The sequence below is a fragment of the Microcebus murinus genome, chromosome 10 (genome assembly GCF_040939455.1).
Source record: "Microcebus murinus isolate Inina chromosome 10, M.murinus_Inina_mat1.0, whole genome shotgun sequence".
In the NCBI taxonomy this organism is placed as follows: domain Eukaryota; kingdom Metazoa; phylum Chordata; class Mammalia; order Primates; family Cheirogaleidae; genus Microcebus; species Microcebus murinus.
This window is the reverse complement of record NC_134113.1, coordinates 55,337,135-55,357,271: the sequence shown is the minus strand read 5'-3', so window position 1 is coordinate 55,357,271 and position 20,137 is coordinate 55,337,135. Positions and strand designations below refer to the sequence as shown.

The 20,137-nt window shown below is 37.6% G+C and overlaps 1 protein-coding gene across 3 annotated transcripts in view; it reads right to left on the bottom strand.

Moving 5' to 3' along the window:
* The window catches only part of DIP2B (disco interacting protein 2 homolog B), a 237,667-nt gene that overhangs the window by 40,232 nt on the left and 177,298 nt on the right, over positions 1–20,137 (bottom strand). For 2 of the 3 annotated variants that reach the window (XM_012762119.2, XM_012762136.2), the window contains 11 exons: positions 18,867–18,977; positions 17,412–17,535; positions 16,683–16,792; positions 13,079–13,181; positions 11,863–11,927; positions 9,643–9,736; positions 9,027–9,146; positions 7,616–7,730; positions 6,916–7,055; positions 6,200–6,336; positions 1,691–1,771 (listed from right to left, as the gene is read on the bottom strand). In XM_012762119.2, coding sequence (XP_012617573.1) covers positions 1,691–1,771; positions 6,200–6,336; positions 6,916–7,055; positions 7,616–7,730; positions 9,027–9,146; positions 9,643–9,736; positions 11,863–11,927; positions 13,079–13,181; positions 16,683–16,792; positions 17,412–17,535; positions 18,867–18,977 — 1,200 coding nt within the window. The remainder of the gene's footprint in view (positions 1–1,690; positions 1,772–6,199; positions 6,337–6,915; positions 7,056–7,615; positions 7,731–9,026; positions 9,147–9,642; positions 9,737–11,862; positions 11,928–13,078; positions 13,182–16,682; positions 16,793–17,411; positions 17,536–18,866; positions 18,978–20,137) is intronic. The other variant, XM_012762128.2, reaches the window with a different exon arrangement.

The window sequence follows — 20,137 nt, the reverse complement described above, 5'->3', positions numbered from 1 at the left end:
AGAAAGCAACTAGCATTCTACACAAACACAGTTTATTTTCCCAGCCATGATTATATTATTAGCTCATCTTCTGTACCTATTCACAAAATGAATGCAGAGGGGAAAAAGGTTAATTCATTTGCTACTGAAATCAAGAGGAGACTAAAACAGTTTTAATATAAGAATGATTGCTTCAAGTTCATAAGGGTAATGCTGTTCCATCTGGCAAGATTAGAAATACGCTAATAAAGAAAGGTGTAAGGAACACCACAGGAGCCTTTCTTTTCTAGTAAGATAACAGAGCAGCAAGAAACCCTACTATCAAAGCCTCAAAGCATCACTGTATAAATAATCTTCTCAGACCCATTTATAGAAAATTAACTTTTCTTATTCATTGCAAAATTCCTAAATTTCTTGGACCATTTACATATATTCAATTATCTAGTAGTGGAGTACCTCCACTACTAATGTCATTCACTGTGACTGGGCTATATAAAACACACATAACCTATAGCCTCAAGAAGCTACTGGTCCATCACAGATGATAGGAAAGAAGCAGCCATTTCCAACACAGCCTGAAAAGCTATGGTGCTAATAAGAGAATGAAACAGTCATTGCCAGTCCCCCAATGTCTGTTCTCTATTTCTTTTACAGTAAGAGAATTTTTAGCTGGGTATGGCTGACCAAAATAAAGACTGCATTTCAGCCTCCCTTGCAGCTAGGTGGACCTGTGGGACTAGTTCAGACCAATGAGATTTAAGCAGAAGTGTTGCACAGCTTCAGGGAATCTGCCTTAAAAGAGAGTAGGACTGCATCTTTTCCTGTTTCTTGGCATGCAGATGTAAGCTCCATCTTGGACCTAAACAGTAGAGCAGCAAGCTAAAAGGAGCTACATCTTTGAAAATTTCCTTGTGCTGAATGAAAAAGTTAAGACAATAGGTGCAGATACTATTTCTAGGAGAGTGAGTCTCCTAGACCTATATACTCAATGCACCTCTCACAAATGGCAAGGAAGAAATAAAATAAAATTAGATCTTCTCTGAAATGACTTAAGCTGTTAAGAGGAAAAGAGAGGATAGGAGGTAATTAGAGATGGATGGGAGGATATGGGCTTAACGAGGAATAATGACTGCCTATTATTTACAAAATAAATCTCACTTCCCATTATGTCATGCAAAGCCCTTCATGATCTGACTCTCTGCTGTCCTCGTGGGCTCATGAAGTTCACTGTGAGCTGTTTGGGAACAGGTTTTTCATGCCCTGATTATCTCTGTAAACCCAGTGCCTATAAATACCATGTGCTGAATAACAAATTGTTTTCATTAAGAGAATTTACTATTACACATAGTGTAGTGCCAATAATTTATGTGAAAATGCTTTGTACACTATTATGATTTCCCTTTGTTACCAAAAGTAACTTTTTCTAGCACTCTTTTAATTTATTGCAACATGTTAATGAAATCAAACAAAGGTAGCAAGAATAAGTGAAAAGTGTTTTGAAAATAAAAAATAATGCCTTAGTTTGAAGGTGTCAAATGAACTTGGGTAATGGAAACAATAAACATTAACTCATTTTATGGCATCCTCACTGGAACTGCTCTAAATATAAGTGGCCCTGTAACATTCTTGGACTAATCAGAATTTGCTCTGTTAAGTCAAGTCCAAATATTTGGATCAGATATACCAAAATCATCATGAAAGCATCACTTACTGGCCCTACAAACCCCAGCAATCCTGACCGGATGAATGGCACGTCCCCAACAGGAGAGCCTGCAGAATTCACTGGAATCACCTAAAAGACAAAAGGAAGAAAGTGGAAAATTTCTTTTTCTTAGGAAATATATTTGAATTTTTAGGTCTTATTAAAACAAATTACAATAGTAATCATGCTCACTGAAAAACTAACATTATATAAATAGTGAATCCAGTAATTCCATCCTCTTAAGTGATAACATTTACAATTTGTTATCTCTCTGGACTTTTTAAAAGACACATATGTTAACATATTAAGAGTTTTTTTGAAGGGATCATATTATATAACTGTTCTGCAGTTTACTTTCTCACACTGAATACACTTGATTGTTTTTTTTTGAGACAGAGTCTCACTTTGTTGTTCAGGCTAGAGTGAGTGCGGTGGCATCAGCCTAGCTCACAGCAATCTCAATCTCCTAGGCTCAAGGGATCCTACTGCCTCAGCCTTCCGAGTAGCTGGGACTATAGGCATGTGCCACCATGCCTGGCTAATTTTTTCTATATATATTTTTAGTTGGTCAATTAGTTTCTTTCTATTTTTAGTAGAGATGGGGTCCTGCTCAGGCTGGTTTCGAACTACTGACCTTGAGCAATCCACCCACGTCGGGCTCCCAGAGTGCTAGGATTACAGGCGTGAGCCACTGTGCCTGGCCTGAATACACTTGAATACATTTCCAAGTCAGTAAGAGTATACCCAGCCCACTTTGTAAATAGCTTTATAATATACCATTTCAGGAAGGGACCCGATAGCATAGTCCTTGGAGTTCAGTTCAGTTTCTGGATCTGTTACTTACTACTAATGTGGACTTTGGGCAAGTTCTGGACTTTTCTGAGTTTCAGTTTTTTCTGCCATAAAACAAAGTTCTCTCAACACCTCTCACAGGCTTGGAGTAAGATTAAGGAATGCAAACATAATCACGCTGCCTGGCCCAGAGTCAGTACTCAGGAAATGGTAGCTATTAGAATGTAACCAGCCTTTTATTATGGCTTCGTAGGGTCACTCTAATTTTTCGCCATTATAAATGGTGCTTTCATGAATACTGCTGTACATATTTTTGTGCATTTGTACAAAAGGCATGAATCTTTTCAATTTTAACAGGCTAGTCTATAAAACTGTTGTATCAATTTACATTCTACTAGTACCATTTTAGAATGTCTGTTTTTCCCATATCCTGGCTAATATTTGTGTTGTCTATTTTTCCGAACTTTGCCAATCTGGTACAAAAAAAGATATCCACTGTTACTTTAAACACATTTCCTTATTAGTATTATAATATGGTTGTATTTCTTTTCCTCAGTTTATTGGCCTTTTATATTTCTTTCATGAGTAAGCTATTCATGTCTCCTGTCTATTTTTTCTATCTGAGTAGTTTTTTCCCCTTTAATTTTTTTTTTTTTTTTAAGAGATGGGGTCTCACTTGTCCCCCAGGCTGGAGTGCAATGGTGAGACCACCGTACACTGTGGTCTCAAACTCCTGGGCTCAAGCAATCCTCCCGAGTAGCTGGGACCAGAGGCATGCACCACATCTGGCTAATTTTTCTTTCCTTTTTTCCCCTTTCTGGTCCTTGATTCAGAACTGGCTACTTCGGTAAGATTTTTAAGATTTCTTTTTTATATAGGAGAACAATTAAAACAAGAGCTAACATTTATTTATTAAATGCTTATCATATACCAAGCACATGTCTACTTGTTTTACAGTTAATTCTCAAGTCAACCCTATGAAACAGTGTTCTTTTTTTTTTGGGACAGTCTCACTCTATTGCCTGGACTAGAGTCCCGTAGCATCAGCCTAGCTCACAGCAACCTCAAACTTCTGGGCTCAAGCAATCCTCCTGCCTCAGCCTCCCAAGTAGCTGGGACTACAGACATGTGCCACCGTGCTCGGCTAACTTTTCTGTATATTTTTTAATTGTCTGGCTAATTATTTTCTATTTTTAGTAGAGACAGGGTCTCGCTCTTGCTCACGCTTGGTTTCAAAAATCCTGACCTCGAGCGATCCTCCTGCCTCAGCCTTCCAGAGAGCTAGGATTATAGGCATGAGGCACTACGCCCAGCCAGGATTATGATTTTCATTTTACATATGAGAAAGTGAGTTTCATTTGCCTCCAGCTAGCATGTGGTAGATTGAAAATCATCTCTTTGCTCTCATTTATGCCACAAAATTTTTTCTCCCCAGTAGCTTATTTTTAAAACATACTTTTATTTTTTGACTAGTCAATAATAGATCTTTTGGCCCGGTGTGATGGCTCAAGCCTGTAATCCTAGCACTTTGGGAGGCCCAGGTGGGAGGACAGCTTGAGGTCAGGAGTTCAACACCAGCCTGAGCAAGAGTAAGACCCTGTCTTTACTAAAAATAGAAAAATTAGCCTGGCGTTGTGGTGTGTGCCTGTAATCCCAGCTACTTGGGAGGCTGAGGCAGGAGAATCACTTGAGCTCAGAAGTTTGAGGTTGCTGTGAGCTAGGCTGATGCCATGGCACTCTAGATAGGGCAACACAGCCCTGAGACTCCATCTCAAAAAATAAATAAATGAATAAATAAAATAATAATAATAGATCTTTTGTGCTAATAAAATGTTAACCATGGTGGAAAACTCTCTCAGAATTTAAATGTAAGAATTGTGTAAGAAAAATATTGGGAACTTTAATTTTAATGTTTAAAACGTATAGTTTTCTCCTTTTTTGGTTGGGATTTTTATTCTATTATTCTATTATTTTATTCTATTATTTTTATTTGCTATCATTAAATATATACTAGAGATTTCAAATTTTCTTCATCACTAGGGACCTTGCAGGTAGTTGTTATGTTTCAGAGTTCTGGGTTGGGCAACTGCCTTGTAGGAAAGGTAAGTAATAAAATATTATCAATATCTTCAAACACTTTTGAGGATTTTGTTTTTAGTAAGGAAAATTCAATAAAGAAGAATTACACATGTAGTCTAAGCCCTTAAAAACAGAAAAGAAACATAGTGATATTTACATTAGTTAAATTTATATACACCTAAGGGAGGAGAGGTAGTCACCTGTGAAAGTAACCCAAGAGACTGGCAGTAAACATATGTTTGAGGAGCTTGGAAATGTCCATTCCTGTCAAGGTGAATTGAGCACAACTTTTTTTTTTTTGAGACAGGGTCTCACTTTATCATCCTGGCCAGAGTATGGTAGTATGATCATAGCTCACTGCAGCCTTGAACTCCTGGACACGAGAGATACTCCTGCCTCAGCCTCCCATGTAGTAGCTGGGACTATCATGTTGGCTAATTTTTCTATTTTTTGTTGAGACAGGGTGTCACAATGTTGCTCAGGCTGGTCTTGAACTCCTGGTCTCAAGTGATCCTCCTTCCTTAGTCTCACAAAGTGCCAAGATTACAGGCATAAGCCACCATGCTTGGATGGTTCTTTACTTTTAATTAGTAATCTGGCGATAGCTTGAGTTTACTCTTGAGAGATGGAGCCACTGTCACTGTACTCTCAAGAATAAAATTTTGAGCTTATAAAGCTCAAGCCACAGCAAATTCACCAGAGGCCTCTTTTCATGAGGGCTCTTATCCTTAATTTGTCTAATGGATATACAATAGCACTTCCTATGTACCAGGTGCTAATCTAAGTACTTTATAAACATTCATTTCGACCTTAGTCCTATGAGGTATAGGTACTATTATTACTCACATTTTAAAGACAGGGAAATTGGGGCACAAAGAGGTTAGGCAACTCACCCAAGGTCAGCTACTGAGTGGCAGAGTCAGAATTCAAACTTAGGCAGTCTAGCTCCAGAGTACACACTCTAACTACCACATTATGCTATGTTCCATCAGCCAGTGGATCTGCCCTGGTAATATCTTGACCTCACCAAACATTTTCTCTGTGAAGTTTTTTTAATAGTTTTTAAAATGAGGTTTATTTGAACACTGGAATGGTGAAGGCAGTATTAGAACTGATTCTTCCCACTGAATCATGGAAGAATTGAGAGTTAAAATCTACTGTCTTGCCTACCCAAAAGGACTTTTTTATAAAAATGTTCACATTTTAAATTTCACTTGGAGCAATACTTTGGCTCATTTTTTGACAAGTTTATATCTGAACAAAATAACAATCTGCAGGGTAAATGAGATGAAAAAGCTGTAGAGTGCATGTGTCTCAGAATTTCTAGTCATTTTTGACTCTGAAACTTTTATGGAAATTACTTAGCCTAAATTAAGTTTCTCAATCTGGCAAATGATTGACCTCAGAAGAATAATTCTGAAAGCTTCCAATTTATGAGTAGGTTAGTTCTGCAAGTTAGTATATAAGTCAATTGTTTGTTTTGGCCATTAAAAAGATGTTTGTAAGCTAAATAACCTAAAAAAAATTAAGTTTGAGTTCAAAAATAAACTTTAATCTCATTTTGGACAGAAAAATTATAGCATTTCGTATCTTTTAGAAACTTCTTTGTGTTTATTTTTTTTTCTGTCTAATATTAATATCACGTACCTCAAATGTATTTTTTGTCACACCAGCAAGCCCAAAGTACATCATGCCTCCAGTTCTGGAGCTAACACAGATTTCTCCAATTTCATCTGTTTTGCAGAGCTGCGGAGGTCCATCTGGTTTCACAATGCACATCATCCCTAAGGTACAGAAAATACAGGTAAGGGACAAATATTCTGGAAAACCTTTGTAAAATAAAAGGTCCATCCTGTGAACCTAGGAGAGTTTTTGTATTTACTGAGTGGCATTAAGAATGCCAAACCAGAATGCTAAAAATAAACCTGAAACTACACTGGTATATTTGAAATGTAAAGCTTGTAGAGACAGTGACATGCAAAGTCCAAAGAAACTGGTTAGATTAATTAGGTGTTATCCCTAGGCAGATTAAATTCAAACACTCACAAAAGCAGTATGCTCTAACTTTCTCCCAATTTCAATGGCTTAGCAATTACAGTGAAAACCAGGTAACTTTAGTATCACTCAGTATTTAGCATTCCACGTGAAGAAGTGTACTTAGAGCACTCACAATTAATAAACCATACAATACTATTGGAAGGTCAGCATAATTATAACTACTTACCTTTTCTAGAGGTTTTGAAAAATTAAACGACTAAGTGCTGAATTTAGGATTCCTGGTTTGGCTCTCCTATTTTATTAGGCTCTATTATCTCTGATGGCAAATCTTTACGAAAAACCAAATGGTGCTCCTCAAAACTCACCACCAGGCATTACATGCCCCACATCCTGGACCGTCAGTGCTGAATTTTTATCTTCAGTATTGACCCGTATCACCCCATAGCTCAATCCATTCATTGAGAGAATGGCTCTTCCTGGCAAAGGGGCCCCTGGAACCCCAGGCCTGAAAAGAAAATAAACGAATCAAGTTTGGCAAATTAAATAATATCAAGAGAAAAATATGGATACATAAGAAAACAAACTTCCTCTGGCTAAAATACAAAAATAATCTCCATTTTCTCTACCAAAAATATGTCAAATTAATCAAATTTGAATGTAAAAATCATGGCCAACTTGCAAGCAGGTGGAAACAGTAAATGTTAATCAGTTGTTAAGAATATACTAGTCTTGTGTATATTATAAATGTACTATCCATACTTAAGCTACCAACAAGAACTATTTCTAGTCTAAGATGCTAAGGATTCTAAAGTGTAAAATGACACAAAAAAGAAATAATTTACAAATATGAGATGAGATTAATTAAATTTCCAGTTTACCACAGATACTTTGGGCAAGAGTGGGAAAAATAAATGAGGTGCTTGAAACTATTTTACAAAATAATTTTCACTTTTATGCTTATGAAGCAGAAAATTAGTTAGCATCCCTTCGGCGTCACCTGGTAAATATTACATATTCTATCCAAGTTGTCACACACATCAAGAGCATCTGACATCTGAACGGTACCTGCGGATTGCTACAGTCATGGCTTCAGCAGACGTGGCACACGGACAGATGGCCTCCGGTTTCAGTCCATGGCTTTGGAACAGACTCAGGAAGGCATCACAGGATGACACAGACCCTAAGGAGTTGGAACAGATAAACCTAAAGCTAAAATTGTGATTTTCATTACCGCAGGAAAATGCGAAAGAATGGACAGCTAACATATTTGTTTCTCATGAGAACTCATATTGTATATTGTTAATTATATACAAATGTTTTATTGTGCTTGTGAGGAGGTTTGATACATTCCAAGGACAAATTAATGCTCATCCATCCCACAAAAGGTCACTGACACTATTTAAAGTTACAACCTGGAATATGGCTATTCCTACCAAACCGACAAATCAATATCAGAGATAACACTGCAGGCAATATGCAGCCGGTTTATAATTTAGCAAGTCTTTCTGAAGAACTATTACAGCCAATGCAATATAGTATTGGCTTAGTTCCACCTTCTTCTATGTGATATTCTCTGACTTTTTTCTTATCAAGGTCAATGTAATGTCTGTGCTTTAAACCAGGGACATTAATGTGACTAATGACAAAAATCCATTTACGACAAAGATCATAGTATGTAATGCTTTACCTGATTTTACTGTGTGAAGGATCAGGATTTTTGTGCTTATAGGAAAAAGCAGGTACCACAATAATATCACTAAAAGATTTTCTAAACTCTTTGGATTTTCTGCTAGGGGGAATTTACATAAAGTCCAGATGACTGTTTACATTAAGTCATCCTTACACTGCTCTTTTAAGGAATACCCACACTTACATGACAGAAAGAGGATACAAATGAGCAAGAAAAGAAAATAAACGTGAGTGGTTTAAAATAAAAAAGAGTGGTTTAAAAACTTATAGATTCATCAGAAGATGAACAAATAAAATGTGGTTTATCTATACAACGAAATATTATTTGGCAATAAAACAGAATAAAGTACTGGCAAATGTTACAACATGGATGAACCTAGAAAACATTTTGCTAGGTGAAAGATGCCCATCACAAAAGACCACATACTATATGACTGCATTTATTTGATCACATACTGTATGAATGCATTATTTTTATCCCTAGATTTCTAGGGAGACAGAGTGTAGATTAGCAGTTGCCGAGCGCTGGGGCAGTGGAGAGAAATGGGGAGTGACCGATTTCTTTTTGGGGTAAGGAAAATGTTCTAAACTTAGATCATGGTGACTACTGCATAACTGCGAATATATCAAAACCAAATAATTGTATCCTTTAAATGGGTGAGTTTTACAGTATGTGAATTATATTTCCATATAGATGTTTTTTAAAAAGCTTATAGAAAGAGACAAAAAAAACCCTTATCTACCAAAGGAAAGGATATTCCCAGACCCACACTGCAGAAATACTCACAGGGATTAGCTCCATCAGTCACAATTAACATTCGGAGGGAGCTCAAGCTCACATCTCTTTGGTCCCGATGTGCCATCATAGCCCAGTGCAAATCTCGACATTTTACTAAAGCTACCTTGGCTATAAATTCAAAAGGGATGAAGTTAACATACACACCCACACTACACTTGGTATACATTTAATATACTATCATAAAAATATTTTTACTTATTTTGGAAATCATGATTTTTTACTTGGAGAAAATAAAAGAGGTTTCAAAGAGATTGTACCAGTGGCTCACAAACAGAAAGCACCATATTTAGATGACTGACTGGATCCGCAATTGTTTATTCACTGTGACCTCTAGGCAGGTCCCAGTATCCCAACCAAGGGAATTTTAAACACTACAGCATTCATATCTAATTCAAGGCTCAGATTCGGGAGAATTCATCTCAATTCTTAACTAAGGACATTAGTGAGATGAAACAGACAATATACCCAATTCTGTAGTAACTGAACTCTAAAATTTTTAAGCCACCAATGCACAGAAATGTGTCCACAAAGAGCAATCTGAAAATCCCTGAAATCTTAATTTAAACAATCATATAAATAAAGTTTAGATGCAGTGGGTAACTACCTTTGTGGGCATGTACTCTCTGGACCCAAGAGAGAGGGCATGTCTTCATGACAGAATAGGGTACACTAATCGTGTGCATCTTATTCATTACATTCTGAAAGGTAAAGAAAAAGGAAAAGTAATCAATACCAAACACACTGCATTTTAAAACTGAGCTGATATTTTGTTAACAATTCTAATTGCACAAATAATACTCTAATACATGCTCCTTAAAAAAGATCTGAAATATTAACTGTAAGGACAAACTTCCTTTGATGCCTGCCCTCAAACCTGGTTCCCTCCTTTCCTCCCCAGAGATAATCACAGTTACGAATTTGATACATATCCTTCCAGTCCCTTTTCAATGCATTTACATTTATATATGTGTGCCCATAAAAGCATGAAGTATGATTGATTGATTGATATCTATCTATCTAGAGACAGGGTCTGGCTCGCTATCTATCTATCTATCTATCTATCTATCTATCTATCTATCTATCTATCTATCTATCTATCTATCTATCTATCTAGAGACAGGGTCTGGCTCTTGCTCAGGCTGGTCTTGAACTCCTGACCTCAAAGGATCCTCTGACCTCAGCCTCCCAGAGTGCCAGGAAAACAGGTATGAGCCACTGGGCCCAGCCTGAAGTATTATTTTTAAGGTAAAAGGCATCATATTAAATACATATCTACTGCTTGGATTTTTTTTTCATTTAAATTGCTTCAGAGCTCAATCTATGCCCATTGGTATAAGAGATCCACATAATTCTTTTGGAACTGCTGCATAGTATTCCATAGTATATCTATATCACAATTATTTAAGGCATTTCCCAATTAATAACAATTTTTGCTATTACAAGCAATGTTTCAAGGAGCATATTTGTATTTGCTTCCCTGGGCTCTGAGCTCACACGCAAGTGTTTCTCTAGGGTACATACAGAAAAGTAGTACTGTTGGGTCATGGGGTATATGTTTTTTTAAAGAGATGGGGTCTTGTTATGTTGCCCAGGCTGGCCTCAAAAGTTCATCTTACCTCAGCCTCCAGAGTAGCCGGGACTGGTAAATGCTTTTAAAATGTTAACAAATAGTGCCACTTCTACCCACTGAGCATTTTCATCGTGCTCATGCTTGCCACACACCACAAGGGGTGAGTAGGTATTGCAGAGCAAGAAATCAAAGTGTCCCTGTTTCTTACAGGAGGTCCCACCTACACTTATTAAGTGTTTGGTTAGATAAAGCTGAGGGAGTGGAGGGTTCATGCAATTTGGTGTCTTTCCTGCCACCAAATCAAGCATACCCAGGATGCCTCAAAGAGACCCAGCCTGGCAGAGTATGCAAGCCTTGGTGTTTAGACTGGCTATTTGGTTCACTACCTAAGTTGCCTAAAGAAACCAAGATACCATTTCCTCCCCCCCCCCCAAGTTTCTAGCTCTGATGACAAACTTTGGGCTTCAGGAAAAGGTGTTTATAACTAACTCTGCATACACGTCCCTATCTTGCACTTTGTATCACAGGGAGGAGAGTTCTCTTAACTGCTCACAAGAGTTTTTAACTTACGATAAAAAAGAAAATGACAAAGTTTTCGGAAAAGAGCTAGAAAATAGGTACACTCAAGGAATAAAGCTCTTACTAATTTGGGGGATCCTGGGTGAAGAAGGATCCTTCTCCTCTTCCCTCACGCTTCATTTCCCACTCCATCCCAGCTCCTGCAAGATCTAAGGAAGTGGCACTAGATACTCTCTGAGGTCTTCTTCAACTCAGAGATCCTATATTTCTTTTCTTTCTCTCCTCCTAAATGGCATGTTACATTTGGTAGCTTTCCCACTTAAATTGTCCCCTCTTTTTTTCTACCTTTCTCCCCCCAAATGTGCACACAGCTAAAGCTAACCTATTTTTCAAAGTCCAGCTTAGCTTTCATCTCTTCCTCAAAAACAGCCTTGAAGCTCAGTGCCAGAAGGAAGCCAGCTTTCTCTAATGCCCACAGCACGTTACCTGTTCCTCTCTGATGGAAAGCATGCCACCTACTTTGTTACTGTCTTCTTCAGTTGCAGCATGCAGTTTACGCATGGCAGTCATTCAGTACATTTTGTCAAAACAAAAGGTTAAATGTTGTCTAGAAAATATTACTCATCTTTTGGAGGCTTAAATTTCAAACAAGCACTGATAGATGCTCTAGTTACACAGCATGCTGGCTTAACCATAAGCAATTTATACCAAAGGCCTTAAATCTGAGTAGCTTACCGCAAACATGCCATGCCACAGCCCAGCATCCTTCTTAAAGTCTAAAACATTTACTACTGTTTCCCCTAAAATAGAAAAAATAGGAAAAAACACAAAGAAATCATCATTAGTGAAAAAACACAAAGAAATCATCATGTCATTTGCCTCTACTAAACAACTGATTTGGTGCTTTTAGAGAAATGACTAAAAGTTCTCTGGGTCTTTTGACTGTCTGAGGGTCCCTTGGAGAACAGATCATAGATAGGGTGATGTGGGAACAGCAGAGACAATGAGTCAGAAACTTCTTATGACTTGGGCATTTCTTCCAAGAGATAATTTCTTTTCCCCTAATTATATAAGGAACACATGCTTATTTTAGAAACTCTGAAAGTTTCACAAATATGTGTAAAAAATTATACTTCCTAATAAAAATGTGGGTGTATATAAAGATATATCTATATTCACATACATATACTTTAAGGTATTTACATATAGATAGATATCTAACATAGCAAAATTGGTAGTACACAAAGCTCTGTATCTAATTTTTTTCTACTTAATGATATACTGAAACAATCCGTCCATATCTTTAATATTCAGGAACATGAGTTTTAATGTCTCAGGGTATATCCCATTGTATGAATGCATTATAATTTAATCTCTATTGGGGGCATTTTGATTGTTCCCTTTATATATATATCTTTGACCAGACAACAATGTTGTTTTATAATGCACACATATTAACTTGTTTCATGTTGCGAAAGGAAAATAAAACACTAAAAAGTCAATATTGCAAAGAACATTCTAAGACAAATAGTCATACAATACATATTAACACATCTAAAGTTCAAAAATACAGAACATTTTTTTGTGCTTTAATTTGTGCTTTGTGTTAACTGAATTTCTTTGACTCCAAATGTATAGCTGATAGCTCTCTATACATGGAAAGATGGAGATATCTGACATTCCACCATTAATAAACATATGGTTTTAATCGGGGTTTTCTATTTATGTACTCTAGAAATCATGCTTTACATATTTAGTTCGCCCAGAATTTTAGTTCCTTTAAATTATAGCATATTTCTGAAAAAGAAGAAACAAAAGCAAGCCAAGAATGTGTCTTAGAACATTTCACTCTGAATTTGGTCATTAAATGGAATCTAATCACCGAGCATTGTGCTCACAGTCACACATATCTGAAGCTAACAATGAGGGCAGTCATGGGATGAGGTCTGACCTTCAGAATAATTGCAGGCCTGTGACAGAGCTTGGCAGTGAGACAACATTGCAAGCCGGGACACTGTAACTCCCATTACACTCCCTTCTTTGCTTGTTTTATACTAGAAAAAAACACACCAAAAACCAAAAACATAAGAAACACAATAAAATGGGTTATTTCAAATGACAAAGCTAGAATCCAAAAACGAAACCCAGATAAGCCATCATAATGGGCTGAATTTAAGATGTTTAACAGGAGTATTTAAGGCTTTGGATGTGGGTCCCAAACTCTAATTACACAAAGATGGGTTTGGAGGATGACAAAGCTCAACAAAAGTATGTGTGAAAAAGGCCACAGTTAGTCATCAGTGTGAAGTGGCTGCTAAAAAAGCTACAAGAAATAAGTGACTAGAGCTGTATTAACAGAAGCACAATACCAAATAAATACATGTCAAGCATGGCACTGCAGAGTTAAAGGTGTGTTAGATGTGGTCCCTGTACATCAGAAGCTCCCAGTCTCATAGAGGGAGACCTAGAAATGAATAGCCTATTCGCATTACAAATCATTCACCTATAATTTTGCTTTTACCCTCATTGCTCTATTCAAGTTGCTTTTTACCAAGATCAAAAACTTTTTTTAATTTTTAAGACACAGGGTCTTGCTATGTTGCCTGTGCTAGAGTGCAGCGGCTATTCACAGGCCTGATAATTGCACGCTATAACCTTGAAATCCTGGGCTCAAATGATCCTCCTGCCTTAGCCTCTCCAGTAGCTGGGACTACAGGTGTGCGCCACCCTGCCCTGCATGATTTTTTTTTTTTGTAAGTAAGTAAGTAAGAAGTAAGTAGTAAGAAGGGGGGGGGGGAGTAGAACAGGAGTTTGATTTGTAACAGACTGTAAACAATGAATTGAGATAACTCGCTGCTCTCAGATCAGCCTCAACTTTTGATTTTTAGAAGGACATTTTGCATACCTTATCAGAATTTTTTGCAACATTTGACTACTCTCTTGACTCCTTCTCCTTGTTTAGTTTTGGTGACATTCTCCTCATAACCTCTCTGTTTCTGTCTGTCTCTCTCCCATTGCTCCTTTACCTTCTCTGCTCAATCCTTCAATGTTGGCACTCCCTATGAGTCCTACTCTCCTTCCTCTTCTCTTTTCACCTTATTCCATCAGCATGTCACATTCCGGATGACTTCCAGTTCTCTATCTCTAACCCAGGCCTCTCCTCCAGAGAGATCCAGACTCACAAAGTTAAGTGTCCCCCTGGAATGTCCTGTAGTCCCATAAAACCCAACATATCTAACACTGCATTCTTTATCCCCTCAGCCCCGCCCAGGAAAACTCCTCCTGCTGTATTTTCTGTCTTAATGAATGATGCTGCCATCAATTCAGTTGCCCAAGTCAGAAACCTGAGTCTTTCTTTCCTCATCCCTCTGCAGTATCAGTCACCAAGCCCTGCCTATTCTGCTTCTTATTGTCTCTTGACTCCAACCACTTCTCTCTGTTCCCATCCCCATGAGCTTGGGCTCACCTGAGTAACTGTAAAAGTTGGTCTTCCTACTTCTTTTCTTAACCTAACCAATCCAGATGAATTTTTTGATAAAAAACTCATTCTTGTCACTCTCCCGCTGATAACACTTTAACAGCTTCCTATTATCCACAGATACTTTACTTTCAACTCACTAGCAGAGTCCTGTTGGTAATAGAGGGATCCCAAGTGAGAACTGCAAGTTAGTTCTAAATAGCAGGAGCCTAGAAATACAGAGAACAGTAGTTCTAATGAGGCCAGAGAGCTAAGCAAGAGCCACTTAATGAAGGGCCCTATGCCTATCAGAAAGCACCAATGAAGACTGAAAAGGAATAGTCAATGAGGCAGAAAAACTGAGAGAGTAATCCAGGAAGCCAGTGAATAGAGCTTTAACATGGATGGAGTGATGAAACGTGTCATCACTGAGACAGGACATGGATTGAGAGTTTATCACTAAACCTGGTATTTTAATTGCTTGTCTACCTTTCAAAAATACTCAGATTTATTCCATCTTTAAAAACAATCATCCTTGTAGCCAACATTATCCCATCACCTCTCACGCTACTACTGACTTTCTTCCTTTTTATAGTCAAAGTCATTAAAGTTATCTATATTTGTCACCACAATGTTCAAGTTTGAGTGATATTTCCCGAATCTTTTTTTAAATTTATTGATTTGTAATTTTGTTGTTTCTTTTTTTTTGGAGACACAGTCTTGCCCGAGCTAGAGTGCACTGGTGTCATCATAGCTCACTGCAACCTTGAACTCCTGGGCTCAATTGATCCTACCATCTCAGCCTCCCAAGTATCGGAGACAACATGTGCATGCCACTATGCCTGGTTAATGTTTCTGTTTTTTGTAGTGATGAAGGTCTCACTATGTTGCTCAGGCTGGTCACGAACTCCTGCCTTAAGCGATTCTCCCACCTCAGTCTCCCAAAGTGCTAGGATTACAGGCATGAGCCAATGTGTCCAGTTAAATTTGCCTATTCCTTTTTTTTTTTTTTGAGACAGAGTCTCACTTTGTTGCCCAGGCTAGAGTGAGTGCCGTGGCATCAGCCTAGCTCACAGCAACTTCAAACTCCTGGGCTCAAGCAATCCTGCTGCCCCAGCCTCCCGAGTAGATGGGACTACAGGCATGCGCCACCATGCCCGGCTCATTTTTTCTATATATATTAGTTGGCCAATTAATTTCTTTCTATTTATAGTAGAGATGGGGTCTCGCTCTTGCTCAGGCTGGTTTCGAACTCCTGGCCTCGAGCAATCTGCCCGCCTTGGCCTCCCCGAGTGCTAGGATTACTGAGCCACTGCGCCTAATTTACCTATTCATTAATTTAGCAAATAACTGGAGAACATATGTCTCAAGCAGGATGCAGAGCAGTGAAAGGTATAGCTTTTAGAGTCAGACAGATCTGACTTTGAGTTCCACCTCTGCCATTTTCGAGTCATATGACCTTTGGTCAGTTACTCAAGTCTTTTTAAATCTTAGTCTCCTCATCTATAAAAAAGGTTTAGTAAAAATTTGAACCCCACAGTGTGGTCATGAGGACTAAATGAGAAAATGCATTTAAAGCACTTAGTTTGGTACCTGGTTTGCAGTAGGACTTAATCCCTCAACAAGATCCTGTTGCAAATCAATCACTTGCTGCGCTAACCTTCAATACCAAACCTGCTAGCCATTTGTTTTTTCTTGCTCTTTATTTTTCATCTGTTGAATATGTACTTTTCAAGCATAGCTATTTTCCTTCCTTATTTCTTATTCCTTTGCTACCAACTTCCCTTAAAAAGCAGCAGAGAAATTTCTCTGCCAGTAAATCATTCCTTAAGCCTTTGTACTTCTTGGAAATCTTCTGTAACTTTCTTATGTGAAGGATCAATTTCTTTGCTCTTTCTCTTCAGTGTGTATTTGTGATCAAAATGATTACAATAGAAGGTTCACTACAAGGCATTTTACAAGCCAAAAGATAGTAACTTCACAAAGCAGGAGGATCTTCTAACATTAAAACTGCAAAAAGTTAGATTTGTATTTTGAAAGATGGCAACTGAAGCCAAAGGAAAAGCCAGAAAGCACATTTTACAGTCTCAGGACTTACCTCGATGTATGCTGGTTCTGTACCTGCAGGTGAGATGTGTGGTTGCCAGTCTTTAGGCGGCTTTGAAAGATACTTGGAATCTGTTACAACCCATTTGAGCCGGGGCCAACCTAAATCAAACCCAAAGTAAAAATTGAATTGCCTAAGCCATCAGGGAAGGAATTCACACTGAGTTGGTCATTTTAAATATCAAGAGACCAAATTAAGATCATTTTGTAATCAATAAAATACTTTATTTTTTTTATTAGTTTTTAGTGATAAATCACCAGACAATTATACCTTCTTTCAAAAGTACAATCGTTCCACATGCTAATTCCAGGCCTTGACATTACCTCAACAACTGGGAGGTCCATTTGGCAGTGGAAGTCCACTGAGGTTAGTGGTCTATCCTCTGTCTCTATATGTAGCATTTAGCTTTAATGTACAGAGTGGTAGCTTTTTCCAGCCATCAGCATAAAGATAAAGGGTGTGGGCTGTGGAATCAGACAGATTTGGGTTCAAATCGCTGTTCTGCCATTTATTAGCTGTGACTTTGGGTAAGTTACTTAACCTCTCTGTTTCTCAGTTTCCTCACCTGTAGAATGGGGATAATAATGGTACCTACTTCATAAGAGTATGAGAATTAAATAAGAAAATATATGTAAAGTACTTAGCTATTATTAAATTAAAATGCTAATTAAAGCATTAAGTTTCAACTTTTGACTAAAATCAGGTGCAAATATTACTAACCTTTAAACTGTACAATTTCTCCATTCTGGGTTTTTGGCAGTCCCTTTAGACAAACTTCACTGGTAAGAGCTAAGGCAATACCACAGCTTCCTAGCAAGAAGCCAATCTGCTGACCTCCAGCATCCTGTGGAGAAAAGATAATGAACACAGTAGGGGAGTGAATATGAGCATACCCCAGGCCCAAACTCTAACACTTAGTAATGCTCTGGCACTTGTGAGATAACATTCATGGAGCCCCACCGACATCTAGCAATTGTCAAAATCCAATGACATTATGTTCTTCCAAATAATTTGTACAACTATTTCTTGAGTACAAATCAAGCATTTTATTAACCTGGCATTGCTAATGAATCCTACTAGCCAAATGTGACCACTTTATTCAAGGGTCAGCAATGATGCTCTTTTAGATTAGTTTCAGACAAATTAAATAAATGCTAACATGGTTAAGTAGTCTTCCTCTTGCCCCACCCCCAGATCCAAGGGCAAAGCACTTTAGGTCATAATAAAATAAATAATGTAAATGGATACCAAATGTCCAGATTTACAATGAAAGTCAATGGATGGTTATACCAAATCCATATACTCCTTTTATTATTCTATTTTAAAGAAGGTAGATTTAAGCCTTGTAACAGCAGCAAAAGCAAGAGCAAAAAACAAAAGATACAGTCTAAAGTACTTCCATTAAAATGTCATCTTAAGAGTATCATTATGAAACCACACAAACACTGCCAACTTAATAATTTATGAATGACCCTATGATTTCCTGACAAATTGAAGGATACTATATCCCATCCACTAGAGCTCCAGGGATGTTACCAACTTGTTTTTTATTCCTTCCAAAAAATAATTTTTTTTATAAATCCACATTTTCCACCAGATTCATCTTTGACTTCGACACTTAGTAATAAACAACATGAGAAAATTAGTTCAAGCAGCTCATGGAGAAATCATTTGGTTGAACATGGAAATCTGTCACATATGCTCCATTTTAGTAAGGCTGATGTGTTGTTAAAGTAAAACCCTATAAATTGGAGAATAACATGCAATCACTACATCACCCATCCACTTAATGGAAATTCTAGGTTGTATGATATATTTAAAGGAAATTGCTTTATGAAAAGGTCACAGCTATTGTAAATGTGGTTATCTACAGTCTCTGAAACAAGAGTGGTACTCCTTATAAATGATAATTGTTCGAAGTCAAGTATGCCATGCTATTGTAAATAATATACAACATAGTAAAAATTCTCTTAGTTGAAAACTTATGTAATTTACATGACACTAGTAAATATTAATAATTTTTCTACCAATTTCATGTTTTTAGAAAGTGAAGGTGAGGACTTCAGAAAATGATCAGACCGTTTGTAACGTCATTACTGAGTCAATCAACCCAGGAAGAACCTGATGCCTGCCATGTCACACAGGCTACATTCCTCTTAAATTCAGCAATGTTACCTTTCTGGTAAGAGGTACCTCTATAGGCACTGGAATCACTTCTGCCAGGAGACATCCATAAAAAGCCACCATAAACATGACTGGATCATTGTTGGGGTAAACCAGGGCTACCTAAAATTCATAATGACATTCAATAATAAAGGAATAAAAACATGCTTACGCTTTCAGTGTCATTCCCTAAGATATATAACATTTAACATGAACATGTAAATCAAACTATTTAATAGTCATTTGCTCTAAAGGAAATTAAGTTACAGAGACATACAAATCTTTTTTTTTTTGAGACAGAGTCTCTCTTTGTTGCCCAGGCTAAAGTGAGTGCCATGGCATCAGCCTAGCTCACAGCAACCTCAAATTCCTGGGCTCAAGTGATCCTACTGCCTCAGCCTCCTGAGTAGCTGGGACTACAGGCATGTGCCACCATGCCCGGCTAATTTTTTGTATATATATTTTTAGTTGGTCGATTAATTTCTTTCTATTTTTGGTAGAGACGGGGTCTCACTCAGTCTGGTTTTGAACTCCTGACCTCGAGCGATCCGTCCCCCTCGGCCTCCCAGAGTGCTAGGATTACAGGCGTGAGCCACCACACCCAGCTGAGACACACAAATCTAAAAAACAAGATCTCCATCATGCCCATTAAAAAGAAAAGATCTCCAGCAGGCTCATGATTATACTACATATTCTAGGAAGTATAATGCAATTTGCCAACATCGTAAGAATTTTTCACTTAATTATATTGGTGATTTAGCAGTAAACAATTCATCTTAGGTATTAAGTTAATTATTAATACCTAGGAAACCTAAGGCAATTTACTTTAGTGCAGGACTACAGTGATAAAATAAATGTAATGGACCTCTCTAGATAAAACAGCATATTAAAGAATAAGCCTCGGCCGGGTTTGAGGTTGCTATGAGCTAGGCTGATGCTACGGCACTCTAGCCTGGGCGACAGAGTGAGACTGTGTCTCAAAAAAAAAAAAAAAGTGACAGAGCGTACAATCACTGATTGACTTGATCATCACCTTCGGGCCAACCTAAGGTTTCTTACTATTTAATTCATTGCATTAATCCTTATTCACTTACTCAACAATGCAAGTTGAGTATTACCAAATACCTTCTAGCAGGAAGGTATTTGGTAATAGGTGTAAATAATATTGGCAGAAACAATTATGGATATAAAAGTAATTCAATAACAAATGTTAAACAGTGAAATCTCTATAATACGTGATCTCACCTATAATGCACAAGGATTAACGACTTTCCCTAATTAAC